This window comes from Apteryx mantelli, chromosome 8, assembly GCF_036417845.1.
Source record: "Apteryx mantelli isolate bAptMan1 chromosome 8, bAptMan1.hap1, whole genome shotgun sequence".
Lineage (NCBI taxonomy): Eukaryota > Metazoa > Chordata > Aves > Apterygiformes > Apterygidae > Apteryx > Apteryx mantelli.
This window is the reverse complement of record NC_089985.1, coordinates 27370673-27394905: the sequence shown is the minus strand read 5'-3', so window position 1 is coordinate 27394905 and position 24233 is coordinate 27370673. Positions and strand designations below refer to the sequence as shown.

Sequence of the window (24233 nt, the reverse complement as noted above, 5' to 3'; positions counted from 1 at the left end):
CTGCGCAGCCTCTCTGGGCAACCTGCTTCACTGTTTGGCAGTCCTTGTGGTGAAAAAGTTTTTCCATTTACAGAGTTAATGCACATGAATGCAAAAATACTAAGGATGTTTCCTTCCTGTACAGACTTCTCCCCACACATATTTCTCACTGAGAAAATAATTTAGCCTTTTCTTCTAAAAGTAATTATTCTCCAACAAGTTCCCTTCCCTCACTGCTTAGTGTCTTGTGTAATAAAATGGCAGGATGCCCAAAAGTCTTTAGCTCATGGGTTCCTCCAAAACAATCAATTTCTAGAGGAAGAGCAGTGCGGAAGCCAAAAGTGAATGCATCTGCAGAAAGGTTTGGTTACAGTTTTTGTAAGCAGGCAGAATAGGCTTTTGATAATGACACAGTGTTTAACAGAGATGCCGGTGTGTTTGAACGAGTGGCAAACGATGGTCTTTGACTGCTGAAACTGAAAACTATGCAGTATTTCGCAGTGATGGAGAAACAAGCATCATATGTTCTGTTGTCATAGTTACTTTGCCTTCAAAGTACAATAATTTGCTTTTGTTTTTGTTTTTCTTTTCTTAGAAGGTCTTCTTCTGCTACCATGATACAGCATTATTATTTCAGTGGTCTGCTTTGGTGTTCTGTTTCCTAAATTAGAATTAAAGTGTCTATTAAGAATCTGTTATGTACAGTTATTCCCTAATCCAACAAGGACAAACATGCAGAGAGAGCAGAGTATTTACATAAAACCTTCTGAATATGCTGGAGCTTGGCTCAGGCTCTAGGGCAGGGCCACGTCTCCTTGCATGTCACTGAAGGAAACAAGCTTTTGTTTCTTATATATCAAGCCAGCCCTTCAATTGTACAAGAAATTGGAGGATAAAACCCTCTCCTTTTGTAAGGCAGTCCTTTATGGGCTAAGCCATGCCTATAAGTTTTTGATCAAAGAATGATGTTGCTGGTACAATACAGGATACTCTAGGGTAGCTACTTAAGCAAGGATTAGCTTCCAGCTGTGCTGTAAATAGTATTCTGATTTGGATTGTGCACTCCCAGTTACGTAGGTTGCAGCCAAAGTTGATTTACATGTTGAGATTGGCATGGGGCATGTCTCTTAGCTCTTACCCTGTTTGTTTCCACAAAAAGTAAATCAAAGCTGCATTTTTCAGGTGAGCTGAAGTTGTTCAGACTATGTCAGCTGTCACAATGCACAAGAAACATTTATAAGCATAGAAGAACAAAATCTTTGCATGAAAAGGCATAGAACTGGGAGCCAGATCATATGCAGAACCCAAGTCCTGTTCCGATGCAAAGGACAGAGAGAAGCAACTTGTTTTCTCACCTACATACCTTACACAGTACAGTGGAAACCTCAATAAGAGGAACAAAATGATCACAATGATATAATGAAGTATTTCTCAACTGCTTGGTCATTACCCATAAGGATCATAAAAGCTAATCAGCAGGGTCACAAGATATGACACATCTGTCACATTTTGCAGCAATGAAAATTTGCTTACCTATGCCATGCCTATATTTACACTTAAAGGTGAAGTATTTTCTATCAGTTCTTAAAACACACACAGAGGAGAATTCTAAAAGCTTATTTTTATTTATATTGTACACACCTTTTACATTAATCGCAAGGTACAATTGTAAAAATATTTCGCTTCTGAGCTCAAAAAGCTGACCAACTCTGATGTGGTGTTAAGAACTGCATTATGGTACATAATATCCATCTCGATTTTGAGACAGCAGCAGCAGTGATAAGTTTGTTGCCCTTAGCTGTAGGAATTATTTCTCTAGTATATGTCTTCTTTGTTAACAGTCTATCATCAGAGCCTTCAAAGCACTCCTCTTTTTTAAGTTGTTACAACCTTATCTTTATTGGGTTTTGAGTGATATTTCTGACCATTGTGATACAGCTCTAGGAACATCTCTAGTATGAACTAGTATCCCCAGTGTTACAGAAGATCTGAGGAGTTCGATGCTGTCTCAAACCACAGGCTCCCCAAAATAGGAGACGGGCTTGATCATTCTTCAGTAATAGATTTCAGATATGTCGGGAAGATTATAAGAATGGATTATAATCCTTATCTATCTAATATGTATATTATAAGGATATTCTCCCAGCATATTCTCCCAGCTTCTGTTAGTTAAGTTTAGGGTTTTCTTGTGGACCACTGTACCAGTGGATAAGGATGGATCTCTTCTCCATGAATGGGCACAGCTCTCATAGCTCTTAGCATTTTCAACTATATAATTATATCTGAGTTGTTTCCATGATATAAGAGAGCACACACTAATTATTCCAATGAACCGTACACATCTTTTCAAGCATATTGTGCAGTCATCTTTACGTTTGGCTTACCTATGTTCTTCACGTGCTTTGAAATCAATGGGAGAAAGGCACCTAATATCATTGCTATCTGTGATTCTGTTTCACAATATGAAAACTATAAAAAATTACCTTTCAGTATTTTCCCCTGGGTTATCTGTATGAATGACACAACAAGAATAAGATGGCATAGTCCTTTCCTTCAAATGGCATGCAGTCTCACTGCAGTAAAATCCAGACTACAAAAGGAATGGAGGCAGTAAGAGGGTGCACCCAGAGCATATATGTATGCCGCTGTTAAGTTTGATGCATTTGCTACATCTTTGTGTTTCTTTTCTTTCCCTTTTATTTTATTTTTCTATGGTTACATTTAAGCTATTTTCAAGACCAGGTTTTCAAGATTTTTCAGATGTTTCAAGACGGAATTTGTGGGAACCAAGGGGAATTAAAAAAAGAAAGGGAGGAAACCAGCAAAGGAGAAAAACATTCCAGAAGCATAGGATGATACAAAGGCAGCTAAACGTTAAGGGTAACTGTAGCCCTTGGAAAAAGCCAGTGAGATGGGGAACAGGACCAGAACGGATAGGCAGAGGTGAACAGGGGTTGAGAGCAACTGAGAGCAACATGCAGAAAGCAGAGCCAGAGTGATGGTGGCAAGTGTTGGACACAAGCAAAATATGGCTGCTTCAGCATAATATAGTCAGTTTAGGAAAATTAAGTAAAACAAGGATTTTTAACATTTTTGCCCCTCACCTGTATTTGCAATCACCACTTACAAACTGACTGATAAAAGTTACCCAGTTTCACTACATATTTGAAAATAAACTGTGGGTTTTTGTTTAGTCTGTAACATCATCATTATTCAACCTATTACTTGCAGTAGTTTAATTTCGTTCTTATCTGTTTTGACAGCTGAATCTTATCTTCTTGGTGATCACATTGTGCAAAATGGTGAAGCACTCAAACACTTTGAAACCAGACTCTAGCAGGTTGGAAAACATTAAGTAAGTGCTTTGTGTTCAAGTATGAGAACTATGATTATTTTCTGATTGCTGAACTGATTGAAAGCTACTCTCCATTAGGAACACATGCCTTTGTCTCCCAGCAACTGCAGATGTCAATTAGGAGCAAACAGAACCAATCCTGCTTTCGTCACATTGTTGCCACAATGTCACAAACATTGGTCAAAATTAGATAATTTCAGCCTGGAACTAGTGCCAAGAAACTGTTTCACGGAAATGCCACAGCACTGTAGTAATTTCATTTGCATTTAAAATGCAGTTCAAAAATGATGTTCCTGTTTGCATGGCTGAGATGATTATATTAAGTTTGTTTTGTTAAATGACTTTTTGATTTAGGGATTCTGAGCAGTTTCTACTCGTAATCCTGTTCTCCCAAGAGAATTGACTCTATTATTATTGTTAACTTGAAGATTATCTGCTGTTTTTGTGTTAATTTAACAAATGTTTACTTTGTCTTGGTGCTGTACTGCAGTATCCCTTTTGCAGAATAAGACAAGTGTTATGTAATTAAAAAGACTTTGACAGCTCTTGCTTCTTTAGCTAGTCTTTTAGTGTATTGTATTTAGCTTTATGTTGTACTGAAGGTTTTTGTTATCAACACTGAAGGGATGGTGCAACTTTAGATCTCTACGGGTTGGATGTGAAAGGGTCTTACAGATATACTTTGAACGCTGAAATGGCAAAGGGAGACTTCCAGTAAGGCTAGCATTATGAACTAGATGTTATAGATAGGTCAGTAGCAGCTTCACTGCATGTTGCATGATGAGAGAGAGAGAGCTAATCTTTAGCATCTCTCTCTTTTCTTCCTTTTCCTCTTTCTGTCTTCTCATCCACACCAGTAATTACCGTGTTTGTGATGGCTACTATAATACGGACTTACCTGGGTAAGATAGAACCCTACATTAACAAACTTCTAGCATGATTTTTAACTTTACAAACTCGGTCAATATTGTGGATTGCCCTTAATTTTAATTAACTAGTTTTGAGATATCTGATTTGCTAAAGTATTTTTAAATATTATATGCCTTTATAATTTTAAATTGCTTGCCTCTGCATTTTGAATTTCCTAACTTTGACTAATTTTTATAGACAATTAAAAATGCTCTTATTAATTTCTGTTTCAATTCTGTCTAATAATTTTGTTTCTCTTTTCTGCTTATGATGCTTTCTAGCTATGAAGATAATAAGCCATTTATCAAGTAAGATCATTAGTTAGATGTGGAATTCACTGACTAAATTCCCTTTCCCTTTCATCCTGTGCCGTTCTCTACAATTCCTTTTCCTTAAACTATTCATGATGGAATCTTTTTTAGACTTTATTCTTTAGAGCAATATCCATATTTTTGTCACATTTCAGCAGGGTTTCTTCATGCGGAAGTTAGATCATCTAGCTTCAGTTTAGCTGAGTTTATCAGAGCATTAAAGATTTGGGCTCTAGGCTTTTAATCTGCTGTTTAACCTTTGTGCATTTGTATTACATTATTTGGTGTTATATGGCAGCACCACTGCTTAAAATCTATGGTGTGATTAGTGGTTAAGCCAGATTTATCAATCTCTTTTACAAAAGCAGATAAAGCAATGGAGTAGCTGGGGCTTGTGCTATACTTCTGCGTTTCAAAATAGTTTTGACATCCCGTGCAGTTCTTGAGAAAGAAAAAGGTCATATCTACTCTTGCTGTTTTCACTGGAGACTAAAAGTACCAAATGGAATTGTTCTTTCTTTAGTAGATAAAAGGTTAAAGCCAAGAAATTTTTACATTTGAATGTGAACCTAGTAAAAGTCAACTGCAGGAACTGAAATGTTAATATTGGATTTGGTGACATGCATTTTTGTAAGTAAAGTTACTAAAATTAATTTTCTTTTACAGATCCTGGGTCCTGGGTGCATTTGCTCTCCTGTGTCTTCTTGGCCTAACATGGTCATTTGGCCTGCTGTTTATCAATGAGGGGACTGTTGTGATGACGTATCTCTTCACAGTATTTAATGCTTTCCAAGGAATGTTTATTTTCATCTTTCATTGTGCCCTACAAAAGAAAGTAAGTTACTGAAAACATATACACGTGCTCCCTAACCCCTCAAAATAGCCACATACATTTCTTCAAAAATAGAAAAAAAATGCCATTTTCAAGAAAAGGAGTATTTTAAAGTAGCTTGAGGAAGGGACTAGGATTCTAAAACAATTTTTGCTGTCTGCTTGTGGAAGTCATTTAACTGCTCTGTGGCCTGGGCGGGTTCAAATTGGATGTAGAATTTCGTATCTGGGCTTGACATTTGCTTAAAAGTTTTGCAGTTTGGGGAAGAAACTTGTTATAGAAAATGTACTGCTTAACACTGGTAATGCAGTATATGTGATTTTGGATTTATAGCCAAAAGTCCTTTACGCGCTCACAAAACAAATCCCGCCTGCATTACAGTGCTGCAAACAAAGCATCATTTACAACATCACTGCATCTCAGCCTAGAAACTCTCTCTCTTTTCAGATCACGGTAGAGGGCCTCTCTTGAGATCCCATTAAGCTGCCACATCACCTAAGGGTGATAGGCAGGGATTGTGATAGAGAGCTTGTTCATTACCAAATTAAGAGAGATCTAAAAATTAATTTCATTAAGAACTTCAACACACCTTAGAAAAAAGAAGTCATTAGTGCTAAGCAGCTGCTAATGGGGAGAGTTCTCCCAAGATGCCAGTGTTTCTGCTTTTTTCAAGTTTGCCTCACCCAGCCGTCCCACAGCTACCTTCTCTAAATTGGGGAAACCGGGAGCCCCTGGAAGGAGGAAATGCAGCCTTGCCCACGGTGCTGGTTAGGGGGATGCGCTCTGCTCCCCTTCGCCTGGTGGGAGCAACGGGGTCCAGAAGGAGCAGATCTGCTGCAGAGAAGGGAAATTTTGTAGGGACAAGAGGGACAAACAGAGAAGAAGGAAGTGAAAGTCACAGCAGGAGGGAATTCTCTCAGGATTTCTCGCACCCTTCTCTTTCACAGACTGAGAATGGAGGCTTCTTCCATGAATACTTTAGAGGTGTTTTAGTGAAGGATAAAAGAAAAAAAGCTCATAGTCTGCGTTAGAAGGCATGGCAAATGAAAGCAAACAAGAATTGAGAGGAGAGAGGAAGGGTAAATGTCAAAAAACTCCACGGAAAACCTTAAGAAAAAAATGCAAAAAATCCCCAATTTGGAAATACCCAATTTGCAATATTTATTTTCTAAACATTTTTACCAGTGTTAGGCTGGAGACCTAGCAATTATTAACTCCCATTATAATTAGCTCACCAGAGACATAATTAACTGATATTTATAATGTGGTTTGAGACCACAGGATAAAGGGTTGCTATGTAAGTGCAAAATCATATTCTTGCATGTTCTGAACTGTACCAGCTCTAACAGTATCAGTGTCTATAAATTTGGTGTAGACAATGGCATTCATACATATTTCAGGAAAAGATCTGGAAGATAGAATTTTATCAAGCTGAACATGGCACTCCTTTCATTTTTAGAGAACAAAAGCACACTTAGAGAGGAGATTGAGTGTAAGAAAAGAAGAGGGGGAAGAAAATGCAAACATTCTCAAAATGCAAATATTTTCTAGATTAGGGTTTCGTATAATGTTGCCCTTTTTACCACTTGTACTGGGCTTGAAAACCAAAAACAGTTTCTTTTTTTATTTCCTTTTACAGTTGTGCATTGTTTTCAAATATTAAGTGAAGTCAGCAAAAAGTAATATTAAAATACCAGTCAAGTGTGAAAAGCATAACCTACAGCAATAAGATTTATACCTGAAAGAATGTTAAAGCTGCCATTTAAGATTTCTAAGTTTCAGTGCCTTTCACTAGATATCATCCTATCCTCTGTCTGCATAGCTAATGTAGTCTTTTTATTCTGTTGTTACTAGTTGGTCACTAAATTGAACAGAGAAATAGATTTGTGAAAGTGAAAACTATTATGTTTCCAGTTCTGACAAGATGATAGTGCTGTTGCTTCCATCAGTTTCCAACAAGCTATAATTTAGAAATAATGACAGTGGAATGCGCAGTACTGACAGATAATGTACATTCACAGCAATATAGGCATTAGGCAAAACCAGCCCTGGAGGGTGGTATTTGGGTGAAAATACAGTTTTGATTGCTATTGTCTCTATTATATAGTGTTTCAGAGCATTTAATATCCATTAATGTTCAGGAATGTATTTTCTTAGGTGTTATACCATCTAGTGATGATATACGTGGATTTATATTCTTCAGAATACAAAGTTAAAGATTATAATTCTATATGTGTCCATTTCTGTTTTCATTTTTTATGTGTATTTTATGTTGGTATAGATTAAAAATATGTACTTGAAATACATACAGTATGCCTTTATAATATGATAAAATGCTATCTCTAGATTGAAATTAAGGCACTAGCTATTCAAATTTTCATCTACCTTCTATTTTATAAAAACTTCATCCTGTGTATTCTGTGATTAAAATTCTTGGACTATTGAAAGCAGCGCATGACATGAAAACCCACACTATTTTGATTTTTTCCCCTTTCCCCTTGTTTAACACATAACTTTCTTTTGTCCCCTGTATTCATAGGCCAGGCAAAATTTACAGTTAGCCTAATTCTCATTTTTTCACAGAAATTTAGAAGTCTGAAGAAGAGGCACTTAGATTCCCAAGCACCTAAAAGATTTATGAATGTAGACTTATGCATCTTTGCAAATTTTATCTGTTGTTTCTTTTCACTGATCTGTCATGCTGCCAGGATGTGTATGCAGTCTTACGTTATTTGAAAATAGTAGTCAGTGTAGCAGTCATCAAATTTGAGGGAATTAAGTGTCCTGTAAACTAATCCTGATGACTTGTATGACAAGGGTTGAAACATAGTTAATGAAGTTTCCAGTAGTTTTCTGGAAACAGAAGCTGAATAAATGTAGGCCAAATCCTAAAATCATTGCTTAGTTTTGTTTTGTTCCTCTTTTATCAAACAGAAATCTCTCATATATAAGTGTGTTCAAGCTTCTAAATTCAGCGAGCATAGACAGTAATGAGGGTGGGTTTTTTTGGTCCTAAAAGTGAAAGATATGTCATTGCCCAGATATTACAGTTCAGATTTTGACTCTGCAACACTGACAGTGCTTCCACCAGCATAGCTGGTGCTCTGCGTAGAGGTGGGCAATTTTATTTGGGAGTTTTGGGCAAACCTGAAGCAGGTGTGACTACAGGAACTAGCCGACGTTTGAGCTGCACAGAGTAGCTTTATATGAAAATGTGTTTATAGCTTAGAGAGTCCATTCATTGGCATACTTTCTTGGAAGGTGATAACTTAAATGGGCAGTAACAAGGAGTGCAAATGCTAATAACATCAACCTTTCTTGCATGCAAGGATGGGAAGATAGGCCTTCTATGGTTGCTGCACCAAAAGCTAAAGAGGACTATTTTCAAACAGTACTCAATTCGGGTAAATTTAACTACACCAATGTGAAGACACAATAAAAATAATCTCCTAAATAACTCAGTGACAATTATTCAGGCACATCTAATTGAAGTGTGTTTAAATGTGTGTATCCTTTGGAAATAATTTGTTCAAAAATCCTGGATAGCCCATGATAACAGTGCCACTAACTAGGGAGAATTATCTGATTTTGTTAATAGCCAGCATTTCAATAGACAAGAATGACCTATTTGCTTGAAAAATATTTGAATTGTTTGGATTCAAGGTTCATTTCTTTTTGCCAATGAAGATATTTGATACTATTTTTTGTACTAAGTGTTTCTGTTTCTTTTCTGCAGGTACGTAAGGAATATGGCAAATGCTTCCGACATTCCTACTGCTGTGGTGGGCTACCAACGGAGAGTCCCCACAGTTCAGTGAAGGCATCAACAACAAGAACTAGTGCTCGCTATTCCTCTGGCACTCAGGTAACAAAGATTTTGACAGCATCTTTTAATTAACTTTATTTATAAAAAGTCTACTGAGATGTGTTCCAATCAGATGCGCTAATTGTCTTCTCATTATAATCATCTAGATGGCAAATACATACTTCTGCATACTAGAGTTGATTTCTTTTTAAACATTTCCTTTTATTTTTTTCTAATGAAAACACCTTATTTTTCTTGTAATTAGGGACTGGTTTATTAGGAGGGTTTATACCATCATGTTTCATATAAATGAAATTTAATAAATTAGACTTTTAATAACAGAAGAGAGAGTTCCACTATAATGCTAGAAGAATGGCTTACTTTAGGCCAAAATAAATATGAATATTCTACATAATAGCACATAAGAGAAAAAAATCTTTTTGTAACTTATTATGCTTTTGTCTCGTTGGTTTGTGTTAACAGAGTCGTATAAGGAGGATGTGGAATGACACTGTGAGAAAACAATCTGAATCTTCTTTTATCTCAGGTGACATCAACAGCACTTCAACACTTAATCAAGGTCAGTCACTGGGAACATTTCAGTTTTAGAAGACTTAGATTTTATACAGATTTTATACCATTTAACACAGAAGAATTGAAAAGAATGTGTTGAAAAAAATTCTGGAACAAATGATCTCTAAAAGCAGAGTTTTAAAGTCACCCACCAGCATATTTTAAAACCTTGCTCCCTCAACTGGGCCCCTGCTATAGAAGTCGAATTTCTCCATTTGTGGAAATGTATTTAAATAAGCTTCATCAATAATTTAACTTAAAAGCAAGATCATAATTTTAAATCTTTCCTAACCTTTATAGGTTAAATCTGAAACAGAAATATGAGTGCAGTAACATTTTAATGCATATTTGAGTATGATTCCTAGGTGCAGAAATTTTCCCAGTGAAATCTAATTGATATCATTTCTATGCAAAAGATGTCTGTAAAGCATTTATCTTTTTATGACAAAGAGCATTGTGTCTGTCACATGGGATAGAATTTAGATTTTCAGGCCCAGCAAAGCCAAAACTCCCAATTTCTTAGCTTGAACACACTTCTGAAATCCCTAACCTCATTCTCATGTCCAGTTAGAAGATAAGGGTATTAACTGAGACAGAATGTCCCTTTATTTCTTCCTTGCCCTCTATTTTTTTAAGGCGGTTTGAGCTAGTAATGGAGGGAAGACTGCTGTGTGCGAGCCGAGTGCACACCCACATCCCTGAGAGAAGAAAACGTAGGCTTGATCTCGTTCCAGGCAGTTCCTGCTCAACTGAAAAAGTTCCCAACAGCAAATTCACCACTGTCAGGGCTGCTGTAAAACCCTCATGAACCATAAGTGGCAAACTTTCTTTCCTTGTTGTTTCAAAATTCAGTAGTAGGGACGTGTATTTGACTCACATTTATTATGAGAGTATAAAGTGTAGTATTTTACAAAAGAAAAAAATTCAAAAAGCAAGGTTCTGCTTTTGCTATTTGGCATATTAAAAGTGGATGAGGCCTGTATGTCTCACTGCTCTCCCATCTCAGTCTTTTATGATCCTCTGGCAAAATCAAAATCAACTAATTTCTCCTAAGTGAAAAATGTATTTTTTTCATGCCTAAACAAGAAGTACCTTTCCTTCCAATGCCTAAGTAAAATCCTCTGAATAAGCTATAGAAAACAATCTGGGATTGCACCCCGGTTTGATGGCTGTGGGACAGAGCTTCTTCCTGCTTCAGAGCTCCAGTCCCAAGTCATTGGAGATGTTCTGCCACAACTAGAAAAATTAGTAGCATTATTATTCAATTATAATATTATCACTATCTCAATAAAACATACTTCTGAGGATAATTTAGCAATGAACAGCAAATGTCATTTTTCCTTTAAAATAAAATTCAAGCTTTTAGAGGTGGCAAAAAGTATTGGATAGAATAAAAAAAAATCCTCTTGCCATAAATTACAGGTAATATTATTCAAGGTAAAATTAAACATAGTAAACAAAAAGAAGCAACATATATTTCAGTTAGTATTTCTAGTAATAAGTAGACTGGAAAAGGCTACGTTAAAACCTTTTAATTGTTGACTGAATTAAACTGTCAAATAAGATTAGCATAATCAGGCAGTAAAATAATTCTCTGAATTTCAGAATTTTTTGCTACTTGCCACTTCCAAATATCTGTGGTAGTACAAAACCATTACTATTTAGAATATATATTACCTTTGCCATTGCTTCATAATCCTAATAAATATAGCTGGCTCTTTAGTTGTCCTTGGGCCTGTGATACACTGATCCTGATGTACTGCTGTGCAGTGCAATAGAAAAGGGAGTAGAATTTTACCTTAAGGAGATGCTTAAAATATGTTTTAAGTTACAATGTTTTTTGTGATTTTTCTGTCATTATTCCAGCTCATTTTTCTTTTAGTAACTAGAAATCACAGATTAACTGATTTTTAACAATTTCCCCCAAATGCTGATTTTTAATAATTACTCTGAGTCATGTAAATGTTGCACTAATATGTAAAATTGATTTTTAAAAATCTGTTCATTCATGTAATATTTTGCTTCATCTTACAGTGTTTGTAAACTGATTGTTAGAAGATTTGTCATTCAAGGAATTCTGGTTTAAAATCTGGCAGATAGATTTGCAGCATGAATGTCCCGAGAGAAAATATGAATGCTCTGATTTCTTAGAGCAAATATTTTGCTTTCCCCCCAGCATGCATACTTTTGCATATACTAAGATATGCTTCTTGCAGTTTGTCATCCACTGTCTGTTTGAAAACAGCGATTCCCTTCCACTATCTGTGTGTTTTTAATAAAGTGAATAACAACTCTGATCCTTTCGTAAGGGAATTTTCAATATCCTTAAATTTAAGAAATTCAGTTCTCTCAGTTCTGGACAGAAATGTGCCATTTTTAAGTTCTAATAGCTTTATATAGCACCTTGATCTCTACATATTTAATTGCTATTCTTGTGTAACAGTGATTTTGTATACGTTAGTAAATGTCAGTCTTAACAGATGTTCACTTGGGGGATTTGGACAGCACCTGTGAATTACTGAAATTTAACTGTATATTCCTACTCCCATTTCAAATACATAGCTCAAATACATTCAGAAATTTTCAGCTGAATTACATTTGACAAGTTCTATATGATTCATGATGATTAAAAAATATTCTTTATTGAAACTGTCAGAATAAAATTAAAGAACTGACTTTTTTTTTTCTATTTCTTTTGCTTTAGGAATGACTGGCAATTACCTACTAACAAACCCTCTTCTTCGACCACACGGCACTAACAACCCCTATAACACATTGCTCGCTGAAACAGTTGTATGTAATGCCCCTTCAGCTCCTGTGTTTAACTCACCAGGTGTGCTTATACTTCCTGAATAAAACTGCTTTTCTTGGCTCGCTCCAAATCCCTTCCTTTCCCTAGATAGAAGCTCAAGTTGCAATATCCTAGCCTTACATTCTGAATTTCTGTCAGTTCAAGAAATACAGTATTGCCAATGTTAGCTTGTAAAACTGCACTATATTATAGTAATGCCTTTGCCATAACAGTATTTACCAATAATTATCCATGTTTTTAACACAGGTGGCATAAATCTTAATATACTATTACAGGACTGACACCCCATGGTCCGAGAGCCCATCTTCAAGATATTTATCACTTAGAGGTATCACGTCTATGCAATATAAGGTTTCTTGCTGAGAAAAACCTGCTTACGGAGCGGATTAGATAACAAAGCAGCGCAAGGCATCTTGACACCTTTGGATACTGCAGTGTAGAAAATTGTATCCAGCGTCAAAGAGATCTAAACTATAGTATAGTGCAGCTTTATGGTAGATCATTCCTTTAGGAAAATCTTGAGATTAGCAGTTAGAACAGTTTAGTTCTGCAGGAATAAAGGGTGTCATCGCTTACCTAACATTTTGCTGTTACGTTATCTAGTTGCTTTTTTAACTGCAGATCACTCATCAGTAAATATCTAGTAGTTACAGTTTGATAATAACTTGTAGGATAGCTGAAACTGTGTTAAATCTTTGATTAAGAGCTCATAAAACCTTGCTTCCAGTTTTTATTTCAAGTTTCCTTTTTAACTGAACTGTAGTTTCTATTTTCATTCTCTTGTTTTCTTACTTTCCTTATGCTTTCCTCTAGCAACCTACAGAGAGACAAGTATGGGAGTAAAACTTAACTTTGCCTATCAAATGTAAATTTTTTCAGCATGATTTTTAATGGGCACAATTAAAACATAACTAGCGGTCATGAAGTAGACTCAGTGGGCAAGTGGTTCACAATTTGCAAATGAAATGTTTCCACATTCCAAAAGTACTTGCATACTGCTTTTTGGAAAACAACATGAGGTCTGTAGCAAATCCTATTGGTAACAGAAGTTATGCAATGCTGAAATAATTTGCTGTTTAAAACCAAAGCAGTGTCAAGCAGAAATGCTTAACAATTTACTTATTTTTTTACATTCCCACAGTAATCTTGCTACAGGCTATGGAAAGATTTCAAATGAATTACCTGATCATGGGCAACAAAATTTGCCTCATCAAACCAGTTTGAATATCTTCTAGCATGCTTAACTCTGCAGTATATCATAGAAAACTCATTTTGGATTATCAGATATGTTTTGGTATCTGTTTAGCAGAAGAAAAAAGAATGAAAATTATAGAATTAAATCACTTTCATGAGGGAAATGAATGCCAGCATGTGGTCCATGTGTTGTCTACTTTTATAAATGCCATATGTTCTGCACAGCTAAATCCGTTGCAAGGAAAATCTTGGAACATATATGAAATTGCAGAACTACGAAGTTGTTTAATCAAAGCTTAAAGAGACCTTTCAAACAACCCTCATCATGGGTTCAGTACACATGGAAAAGAGTTACAGTAACAAAAATGCAAAATGATTTGCAAATTACTCAAACAGAATTTATTTAGAAATTATTATTCTGTGTTTTAAAAGTCAAAGATAAAAATTGTTTCATGAGAAAATGCAATTACTTTTTAATTGAAAACAATATGTTCTAGAGAAGGTTGAATTTTCTAGGATAAGCTGCAGCTTTAATTATGAAACAAACCTAAAACAGGAAAATGCATAATCTTTTTCAAAACAACTTTTTTCTTGTACTCCTCCAAGCCTTGCATATAATGCAGCAGCCTCACAGTGGTCAGTCTCATTTCAGTAACATCACTCCATTCTTTCTTTACTTCCAGCCATATCTGTAGATACAGTGATTTTCTAGCAGTGCTGTAACAATTTAACTTTCCATGGTTCAGGCTGTTTGCTTTCTTTCAAAGTTTTTTCTTTTTTCTTTGCTTGGGAAGCGCTGTGATGTCATAGTTTACATGTCTTTGTGTCTATAGAAAAAACATTCCTTTATTGTGTTACCGAAAAAAAGCCAAAACCCAAAACATAAAGACCTTAATCATCATAAGACTTCATTCCCCTTCCTCCCCCAGAACTTTTTTTCATGTTTCCAGCAGACTTACCCAATCTGTCATTCCTCCAGCAGCTATAAGATATCAGCCATGGCTGATTTCCTCTTCCCATTCCACGACTAATATTTATTCTTTGGTTTAATTTCTGTGACCCATACTTACAGAAATTCCTAACATTTCTGCATTTGACTTCCATGCCCATGGTAACCATGGGCCGAACTCTTAATTAACTATTCTGGTTCATTCAGCGCTGTCACTGTGACTGATGCAGACTGCAGGCAAACTTTGACCTTTAGAAGCCTGGGGCCGTTGTTGGTAGACAGAATATTAGTGCAAAAAAATTACATTAAGTGGGAAAAGAAAAGCTGTTATTGCTTAGTAATCTAATTTGCTGAACCCTTGCTCTGACTAAGTTGCTGAGAAGCTCAGTAATTCTTCATCATGTTACAATAAATCATTTTACTTTCTTTTATATATCAGCTACTCTTAGGCCAGATAGCCTGAGCAGACAGACATGATGTGAGTTGTCCAAAGTGAGTCATTCCACCTGCTGTCTATCGTGTTGTTGGATGGTGCTTGTGGACCCTGGTCCCTGTAGTGTGAAAGATGGCTGTCCTTGTTTAACATAAATTCTTTGTATTTATCCATTTTTTTCATTCTTTTCTTTACTTCATCTCAAAAAAAGGGAAACAATTTTAGAAATGTCGTTAAAGTAAAGTAGTTGCCTGCCAGTTATGGGGGTTTATGTTGTACATTTACCTTCAGTTATGTCTGTGATCTAATTCCTTTTTAATTTAGTGTCGTTTAGGACAAATTCTGTTAATTTTATTTTCTAAATCATGGTGTTGTACTTCAAAATGTAGATGTTTCCAAATGAATTGCTTTGCATTACATATGCAAGGGCATGGAGTGAACAGTTCCTTGTGGAAGAGTCACAGAATTGACATTAAATTAAGAAATTAAAATGCCACTATTCCCCACAGGAAATACATGATACTATTTTTTTAAATACATCTTTCCTATAAGGTGTGCAACTGTTTACATTTGGGAATGTGCAATAACCTAACTTTTCTCGAGTCTTACTTCCAAGTACAACTTTGTCCTGAACTACATTAAAGAATTTTGTTAAAAAAAAAAAAAAGTGCTAAAAAGCACATCAGGCGATAACCAGAACTGTCCTTTTCCATTTCAGGACATTCACTGAACAATGCCAGGGATACAAGTGCCATGGATACTCTACCGCTAAATGGTAATTTCAACAACAGCTACTCATTGCGCAACGGAGACTATAACGACAGTGTGCAAGTTGTAGACTGTGGACTAAGCCTGAATGATACTGCTTTTGAGAAAATGATCATTTCAGAATTAGTGCACAACAACCTGCGGGGCAGCAGCAAGAACCACAACCTGGAGCGCACGCTGCCAGCCAAAGCTGTGATCGGCGGGAGCAGTAGCGAAGATGATGCCATTGTGGCCGATGCGTCATCTTTGATGCACAGCGACACCCCCGGACTGGAGCTCCACCACAAGGAGCTGGAGGCCCCCCTTATTCCGCAGCGGACTCACTCCCTTCTGTACCAGCCCCAGAAGAAAGTGAAGACCGAAGGAACTGACAGCTACGTCTCCCAGCTGACGGCTGAGGCTGACGACCACCTCCAGTCCCCCAACAGAGACTCTCTTTACACGAGCATGCCCAACCTCAGAGACTCTCCTTTCCCAGAGAGCAGCCCTGACGTTGAAGAAGATCTCTCTCCCTCCAGGAGGAGTGAAAATGAGGACATTTACTACAAGAGCATGCCAAATCTTGGAGCTGGCCATCAGCTTCAGATGTACTATCAAATCAGCAGGGGTAATAGCGACGGCTATATAATTCCCATTAACAAGGAAGGATGTATTCCAGAAGGGGATGTTAGAGAAGGACAAATGCAACTAGTGACAAGCCTTTAATAGTGTAGCAAAGAAATATTAAAGGCCATGTACAAGTATTAAAAAGACTTAATTGGCCCCATGCAGGCTCCCTCATATCTGCTTGAAGAGACAATTCTGTTGACCCTGTGGTTCTCCAGTGTAACAGGGATGACTGGACCTTGCAGTTCTGTGAATTTTTATAAAACAAAAACTTTGTATATACACAGAGTATACTAAAATGAATTATTTGTTACAAAGAAAAGAAATACCAACAAGGTATTTTAAGATATCTTCTGCTGCTGAATTTAACAAAATTGTGAAAAAAAAAAAGAAAACATGTTCCAGCCATTTTACTGCAGCAGTTTGTGAACTAAATTTGTAAATATGGCTGCACCATTTTTTTTTCTAGGCCTACATTGTATTATATACAAGGCGTAGGCTCTGAAATCCTGTGGGACAAATTTACTGTACCTTACTATTCCTGACAAGACTTGCAAAAGCAGGAGAGATATTCTGCGTCAGTTTGCAGTTCACTGCAAATCTTTTCCATTAAGGCAAAGATTGAATACATGTCTAACCACTAGCAATCAAGCCACAGGCCTTATTTCATATATTTCCTCAACTGTACAATGAACCGTTCTCATGAAAAAATGGCTAAAGAAATTATATTTTGTTCTATTGCTAGGGTAAAATAAATACATTTGTGTCCAACTGAAATATAATTGTCATGAAAAATAATTTTAAAGAGTTTGAAGAAAATATTGTGAAAAGCTCTTGGTTGCACATATGTTATAAGCTGTTTTTCTTACACTCTGTTCATAGTACGGTAGTATGTTTAAAATGCAAGTTCTACCCGTTCTCACTTATTTTTCACTGTAAACAGTGTTCTGCTTTGACAAGTTAGTTTTTATTCTTATGTTTTGAATTTTTATTGCCAAAAAAAAATAATTTGGGGAGAAATTTGTTTTAGAAGCCAATTATGCCAAGCCTTGCACAAATTTGGTATAGCTAACAAAGATTGTAACTCGATTCCCTGTTCATTCTTTAATCAGGGTTGGGTGGTAAGGGGTGAAGGGGACACTGGACACTTCTCACAAGCTTTCTCGTGAATAAAAGGTGCCTGTCCTTTAAAAAAATAAAATAAAACATAACTATTACTCTTCCATATTCCTTCTGCCTATATTTAGTAATTAATTTATTTTATGATAAAAATCTAATGAAATGTAAATTGTGTCAACAAAATTCTGCTTTTTTCATCCCTTTGTGTAAACCTGTTAATAATGAGCCCATCACTAATATCCAGTGTAAAGTTTAACACCTGTTTGACAGTAAATAAATGTGAATTTTTTTCCAAATAGGTAAAACGTGCATTATTATGTACAAAGCATAATTGGCAACAGTAGGCCTTTGACCCATCTGTATTCTGCTTAGAATGGCTTCCTTACATTTTGTGGTTTAAGTGTTGAGAATACAATAGAAACTGTCTGTGTAGTTCTACTGAATAGAGGTCATCATTGCTATTCAATTCGTAGTCACAGTTGAATAGGATCAAGCTCAGATGTAGCAGGGCCATTAGGAAAATGTACTGTAATTTCATATATTTACATAACTTTTAAGTACGCATCTGTATTGAAATTAAAAATAAGGTGGTGAACACCACCATCATATTCTCAGCAACAGTAATTAGCAGTTAATTATTAGTGATGAAGATATATTCTTGCAGTGGGGAAAACATGAATACGCAGCATGTGGATAGCACTTTATTTTCTGTGTGCTATACAAATAATCAGTCTGTCACGACAGTTTTTTGAGCTAGAGAAATAAGCATGACGGTCCCCATTTTTACCAGACTGGACAACTGCAGAAGGCAGCTGATGCCCAAGATATGATCAACAAATCAGTGGCAAATTTGGAATTCTGAAGTCTTCATTTTCTTGATTCCCAAACCTCTTTTGTTCCTCTCAACCAGGGCCTGTCAAAGGTAATGCCAAGGACTTCATTTGCTGCAGCTTCCAAAATTGTCTTTGTCTAAATAACTGTTAAATTAAATGCCCTGTCATCACAGAGGCCATGGTGACATGTGTTACCACTGTGACTACCTGTATGATGAACAAAAATTCATTTGAAAGCCTTATAAATTCTGTTAAGTTCTAATGGGGCTGGAATATAAAAAGTCCAAAGATACTTTCTTTCTGTTCATTTGGAATATATATTGATAAGCTCTGGTTATCTGAACAGTTTGGCATAGGTGCATTTTGAAAAAAATTAAGATTTCAGAAAAATATTTTGGGCAAGATTTCCTAATGTTGACACTGTGCAAACTCTGTAAAAAAAGGTGGGAGGGTTCAGCTGTAACCCCAGGGTTCAGATAGATAACCACGATGTACCTGTATTCGGGATGCTTTGTGGCACAGGAGCTATTCTTCTTGAAGACAGAGGCTACTTCACCACAGGGCCCTACTGATAACTCTTGCCAATAAGTTCCTTAACACTAAAAGTTATTATGTTTACAGTAGGGTCCGTGGAACATTTGGAATTTAATCAGAGACTGTTTACTTCTGTTCGGTAAAGATACTTTAAAATCTGAACTCTCTACGAAATATGAATTTGTTCTGATTCAGGATTTACAGCCGATTGCTTGGAACAAAACGATTCCCTTGGTCGGTCTGGCAATTTAAAAGCACGCTTGCTGCCTTCTACCTAGGAAATCATGTCTTAGGGATTTAAAAATTGTGGTGCACAAGTCATTACAGTACACACGACCTAATAAAGTCACCAACTTTCAGCAGAATCTTCAACCCTAATTCGAGCAAGTGTTCCTTTGTGTCACATGTTGTCTAACTAAAGGTGGCGAAACTACATGCTGGAAAAAGGTTTGTAGCATTGTGACCTTAAATATATATTCAATTGCAAATGTAACAAGTATTCATAAAAGAAGAAAATGTAGCTGGTGAACCTAAGATGAAGCAGATGAACCTAAGTATCATAAGGGAATTCTTTTGTTAGCTTCTTTGTAATGTAGGTGTTGCTTTTTAGTGAGCCTGGGTTTTTTTTTTTTTTTTTTTTTTTAATGTTATACTAGTGAGTGTCCTGTGTACAGCTAGCAGCTAACAGCAAATACCTTGCCAAATTTCTGTTGGTGTAACTTCTCAGTGAAGTAGGTTACAATATAATTATATAGCCGACAGCTTATTGTAATTTCTTTATGTTTTCTCTCACGTTCCTGCCATCATGTCTTGGGATCAGAAGGACAGAAGAATTCAGAGGAAGAGTTCAAGGCTAGCAGAATAATGACAGCAGAATTAATGGAAACAAGTGTTTCTTCAGGGTCATCAGTTAACCAGTTCCTACGATGGTGCCAAGGATATGCTGCTATTTTAGGCACTGTCTTTCAGATGAGCTGTAATTTTCTTATGGCTAGTAATCTCCTGTTAGTGTGAACCCTCCTGGCTCAGTCCAATTCTTCCTTGTAACTTCAGTCCAGTTCTATTAATTCCTACAAAAGATTAAATGGGATGTGCATTTAGTGAACTGTTGTATAATGGTGCTATGCATTGTTTAATATAAGGTACATCTCAATTCTACATAAGTGAACCATAACATGAAGAAATGCAACACTGGTAATACCTTTATAGTTAAATTAACCTTTATCTGTGAATTCTACAGTACACCTTTGCTTCTTTTAAATTGGAAATGAAATTATTAATAAAGTTTACATATAATCGCTTATGTAGGTAATAAAAGGTGTTTCAAATTGACATAAGTTATGGATAAAATATGCGTCATATTTTATGTCCTAATTTTTAAGGCAATTTTCTTTCTGAACTACTCAGATATTAGCAGAACAAAGACAAAAGGGTCAACTCCCTGCATGCTGTTTTCATCCCACTTTGCCACAAAACTGTCAAAAGTTCTCTTCTAGAGCTGATAATATGCATCATATGCTAGTGTAAAGTTTTATCCCAGGATAAAATTACTTTTCCAATCAAGAGAAGCTGCAGGTAGACATTACATATGTATACAAACATTTCACTGGGGTTTTCCATAACTAATTCTCGGGAATACTGGAGAATAAAAAGCGATGGGATGTAGCAGTACGGTTCTCTACTGTAGCCCTACAACGGCGTTCACGCCAGCGAGATCGTGGTGGCAGTCACCCGCTACATTTATGAAGGGCACTGCTACAGTTCCAGTAAGCATCCCGCACTTGCTCCACAGATTTAAACTGGCATGTTGTGTCTCTGTCCAGGAACCGATCACAGGCTGGAATCCATCCCTGTATTAGAGAGAGGAAAAAACTGTCACCACACCCCTGGAGCAAGAGATTTGTGCCTCCTGTTTATATAAACACTTTGGCAATTAGTAGTAATTCAATTAAGTAAACCTGCTCAACCATCCAGCTCCAACAAGAATCTGGAGTAAAGGTTCATTAGGACCATGTCTATCTCAGCAGAGTATTTGATTTTTTTTTTTTCCAGTAAAATACTTCATGCGGCTTTTAAAACGAGAACTTCTAAATCCCTTTATTCATGCAGGATAAATTCTCAATGGTATTTCATTAATTCATGCCTAAGAGCATTAATATCTCTTCTTACTGTATTATGTCATCATTAATCTCAACCTCTCCCCATCAAAGTTCCTGGCATGTGAAACGCATCACACCACGATGCAGTCGGAGCGGTCACAAATGCTCCAGAAAATCAAACCCACCCCAGCCCAGCAGCCAGGAGCTTTTAAAGCACCATTCCACATAATGCACCAGCTGCTAAAGTCGTCAGCACCGGCTCCCAGGCTGGGGAAGTCACAGTTGCAGAAGTAACATTTAAAATAGGTAGTTTCATCAAGCAAAGTCTTCTAAAGTTCATGTAATTCTTCACCGTTTCGTCCGCCAGTGCACAGCTCCTCTGTGCGTTGGACTAGGAGCCCTGGCACCATTGCTGACTCTGTGCTGCAAACCAATTTAAAGTTTAGCTACAGCAAAGCTGAGCACAGAAACCTCTTCCTACGGTAAAGGGTCTGATTCACAGCCAGGAAGCAGCAGGAGCCAGGGTAGTATCTGTACAGGCATTTTTAAAGGAGAAGCAAGCAGCACTGAGCATCTAAAATGACTGTTCCAGTTCTCTTGTAGCATAAGAATAGCTTTAAAATAGCTTAATGCCGCTGAACTCTCAACCTCGGTGATTGCTCAGGAGAATGAGTCCCAAAGGTTAACGAGGTTTCTATGAAAATAATTCATTTTCATTTACTTTAAATAGACCACTTTGCTCTTTTTTTGGCATTAACAGGATAAATAGAAATTGCTTAGCTTATATTCTTTATACCACCCATTGTTTTAAATACTTCTAGTTTGCCTCCTATTACTTGACTCCTTTCTAAACAAATCCTTGTTTTCAGACTCCTCCATTTCTCTAACCATTTAGTTGCTAGTCTGAAGAATTATTTTTTGTCAGAATGCTTCAAGAGATAGGGCAAGCACAAAATTATGGATGAACTGCTATTGTTGATTTATAAATGGAATTGTATTTTCTATTCCTTTTTTTTAACATGGGCTCACATTATCTTTTGTTTTCATACTCTCCCTGATTCTCCCCAATGTTTCCATGAAGCTGATCATAGCAAGTAATGACCTAAATAGTTACGGTTAATTTAGAACCCAGCAAAGCCTACAAGTACTTCCAATTATTCCCCCGAACATGTGCCCAACCTTGCATTTGTCAGCATTGCATTTCATTTGCCTTCACGCTGCCCATTTATTCACTTTGTTAACCCAGGTTATTCACAATCTTCCCTAGTTCTGATTAACTGAAATAATTCTCTGTTAACAGCAAATGTTGCCACCTTTCAGATAGCCTGTTCATCCCCTTTCTCAGATAACACCAGTTTTAATACAGTGTGTTAGGGCACTATACTGTTAACCTTTTGCCATGATAAAAAAAAAATTGACCATTTAATCCTGCTCTGCTTCTTAGTTTCTAATATGTGACTACTTTAGCTCTCACTTCCTGAATACTGGCTTTCTCTAATGCCTTCTTCGTAAGGATATTTTTACAAGGATTTTTTTTTTTTTTTTGAAAGTCCAAATAAATTACATCAACTATTGCTCCCACCCCCCCCACAGCTGTACGATTGACTTAATTTTAGTATATTAGAGAGGCACAATTTTCTTGCCCTGAGCATTTTACATCTCTTCCAGCAATGTTTCCTCTGCACATACTTGCTTAACTACTGAGCTGCTAGATGTCAGACCCGAAAAAAAAGCACTTAAGTTTTCAAAGTGAAGTTTAGGTGGGTTGCAGGCAGTGAAATCCCCAGGCACGTCACTCACAGGCACACGGGGCATCACTTCTGGGGCAGAAATAGTTCTACACTTGTAGACACACACAATTTTTGTCACTAAAAGCCATTTTGGCACCCAAAGTTGTGCTGCGTTGCATGTGCAGCCGCGTCCCGCAGCCGAGGTGGGCCCCGGCAAGGAAGCGCCACGAGCCGGCGTCGCTGCTGCGCTGGCTGTGGTGTGCGGTTAATACTCACCTGGGGACAGGAGACGAGCCCCGGGCGGCTGGGCGGGAGGCAGCTGCCGGCGTTGCGTGCTCCTATGTTTTTATCTGGTGTCTCTGAGCGCGACGGCGTGTCCGTGGCCCTTGGGCAGGCTCGCTACGCCGGCGAGCAAACCGTTCGTGCGGGAGCAGCCGTGCTCGCCTGCGCTCCCCCCGTCGGCCGCATGTCGGGTTCAGAGCTGGGGGGGACGGGCTTAACCCAACCGCTGCCCTCGCGCCCCGTCCCAAACCGGGTTACAGCCGCGCGGGCGGCGCACGTGGTTTTGAATGTCTGGGGACGAACGAAGGTGCCCCTGCGCAAGGCGCAGGACAGCTGGCGCTGCTGGAGGGCGAGGGAGGGAGCAGCACAGCTTACGAAACACGGGAGCCACTGGCAGCCTGGAGCACCTGGACTTGGCTGCCCTGCTACTTGGGCCCTCAACCCCGGCGGTAGGAAAAAACACGGTTAAATCTACAAAATGAGGTAGCACTTGGCGCTTGCTGGCTCGGGGTTTCCTCCCGTGGGCTCCCGTCCCAGGGAAGGCAGACCCCGGCAGCACCAGCCCTCGTGCCCCAGCACCTCCTGCCGTGAACCTGCCGCAGCTCCTGCCTGCGCCAGCGTTTCTGGCCCTACCACGGTCGCACGCGGGAGGACGCGCAAAACTGGCCGGAGGCTGGGAATGGCCGTGCTGCTGGCGCCAGCGACCTGCAGCCTTTGCTGGCTGGGCTCAGTGCCGCCTGCGGCTCTGCAAGGAGCAACGTGGGCGCCCAGCGCTGTGCTGCGCCGGGCAGAGACGGCTTGCGGGCGCTGCTGCGAAGCTGCTCTTAAAGCCTTGCGGAGCGGAGCCTCACCTCTGCTGAAATGCCTGGTGACAGGGTTGTCCCACCACAGAGCACAAACGCATGCAGGGTTATAAGAAATAGTGAAGGTTTCCAACACATTAAACACTGCCTGAAGAGCCTGAACATTTTTTTTTCCCCGTTTAAAAAGTGAGGGGGAGAGAGAATACACAGCAATGGAGGTGGAGAAGAAAATGAAGGAATGATATGAATCAAATGAGGTACAGAATTAATTTTGCCTTCCACCATTTGTCTCCCTTCCGACACCCCG

The 24233-nt window shown here is 37.9% G+C and overlaps 1 protein-coding gene across 13 annotated transcripts in view; it reads left to right on the top strand.

Annotated features, from left to right (window-relative positions):
- Positions 1–17941, top strand: part of ADGRL2 (adhesion G protein-coupled receptor L2) — a 392431-nt gene extending 374490 nt beyond the window's left edge. For 3 of the 13 annotated variants that reach the window (XM_013961430.2, XM_013961426.2, XM_067301002.1), the window contains 6 exons: positions 3243–3334; positions 5221–5389; positions 9123–9251; positions 9675–9771; positions 12469–12597; positions 15871–17941. In XM_013961430.2, coding sequence (XP_013816884.1) covers positions 3243–3334; positions 5221–5389; positions 9123–9251; positions 9675–9771; positions 12469–12597; positions 15871–16625 — 1371 coding nt within the window. In that variant the 3' untranslated portion in view covers positions 16626–17941. Of the gene's footprint in view, positions 1–3242; positions 3335–5220; positions 5390–9122; positions 9252–9674; positions 9772–12468; positions 12598–12822; positions 12905–15158; positions 15213–15870 lie in introns of those variants that run through there. The other 10 variants (XM_067301003.1, XM_013961438.2, XM_013961433.2 and 7 more) reach the window with 8 other exon arrangements.
- The last annotated feature ends 6292 nt before the right edge of the window (positions 17942–24233 follow it).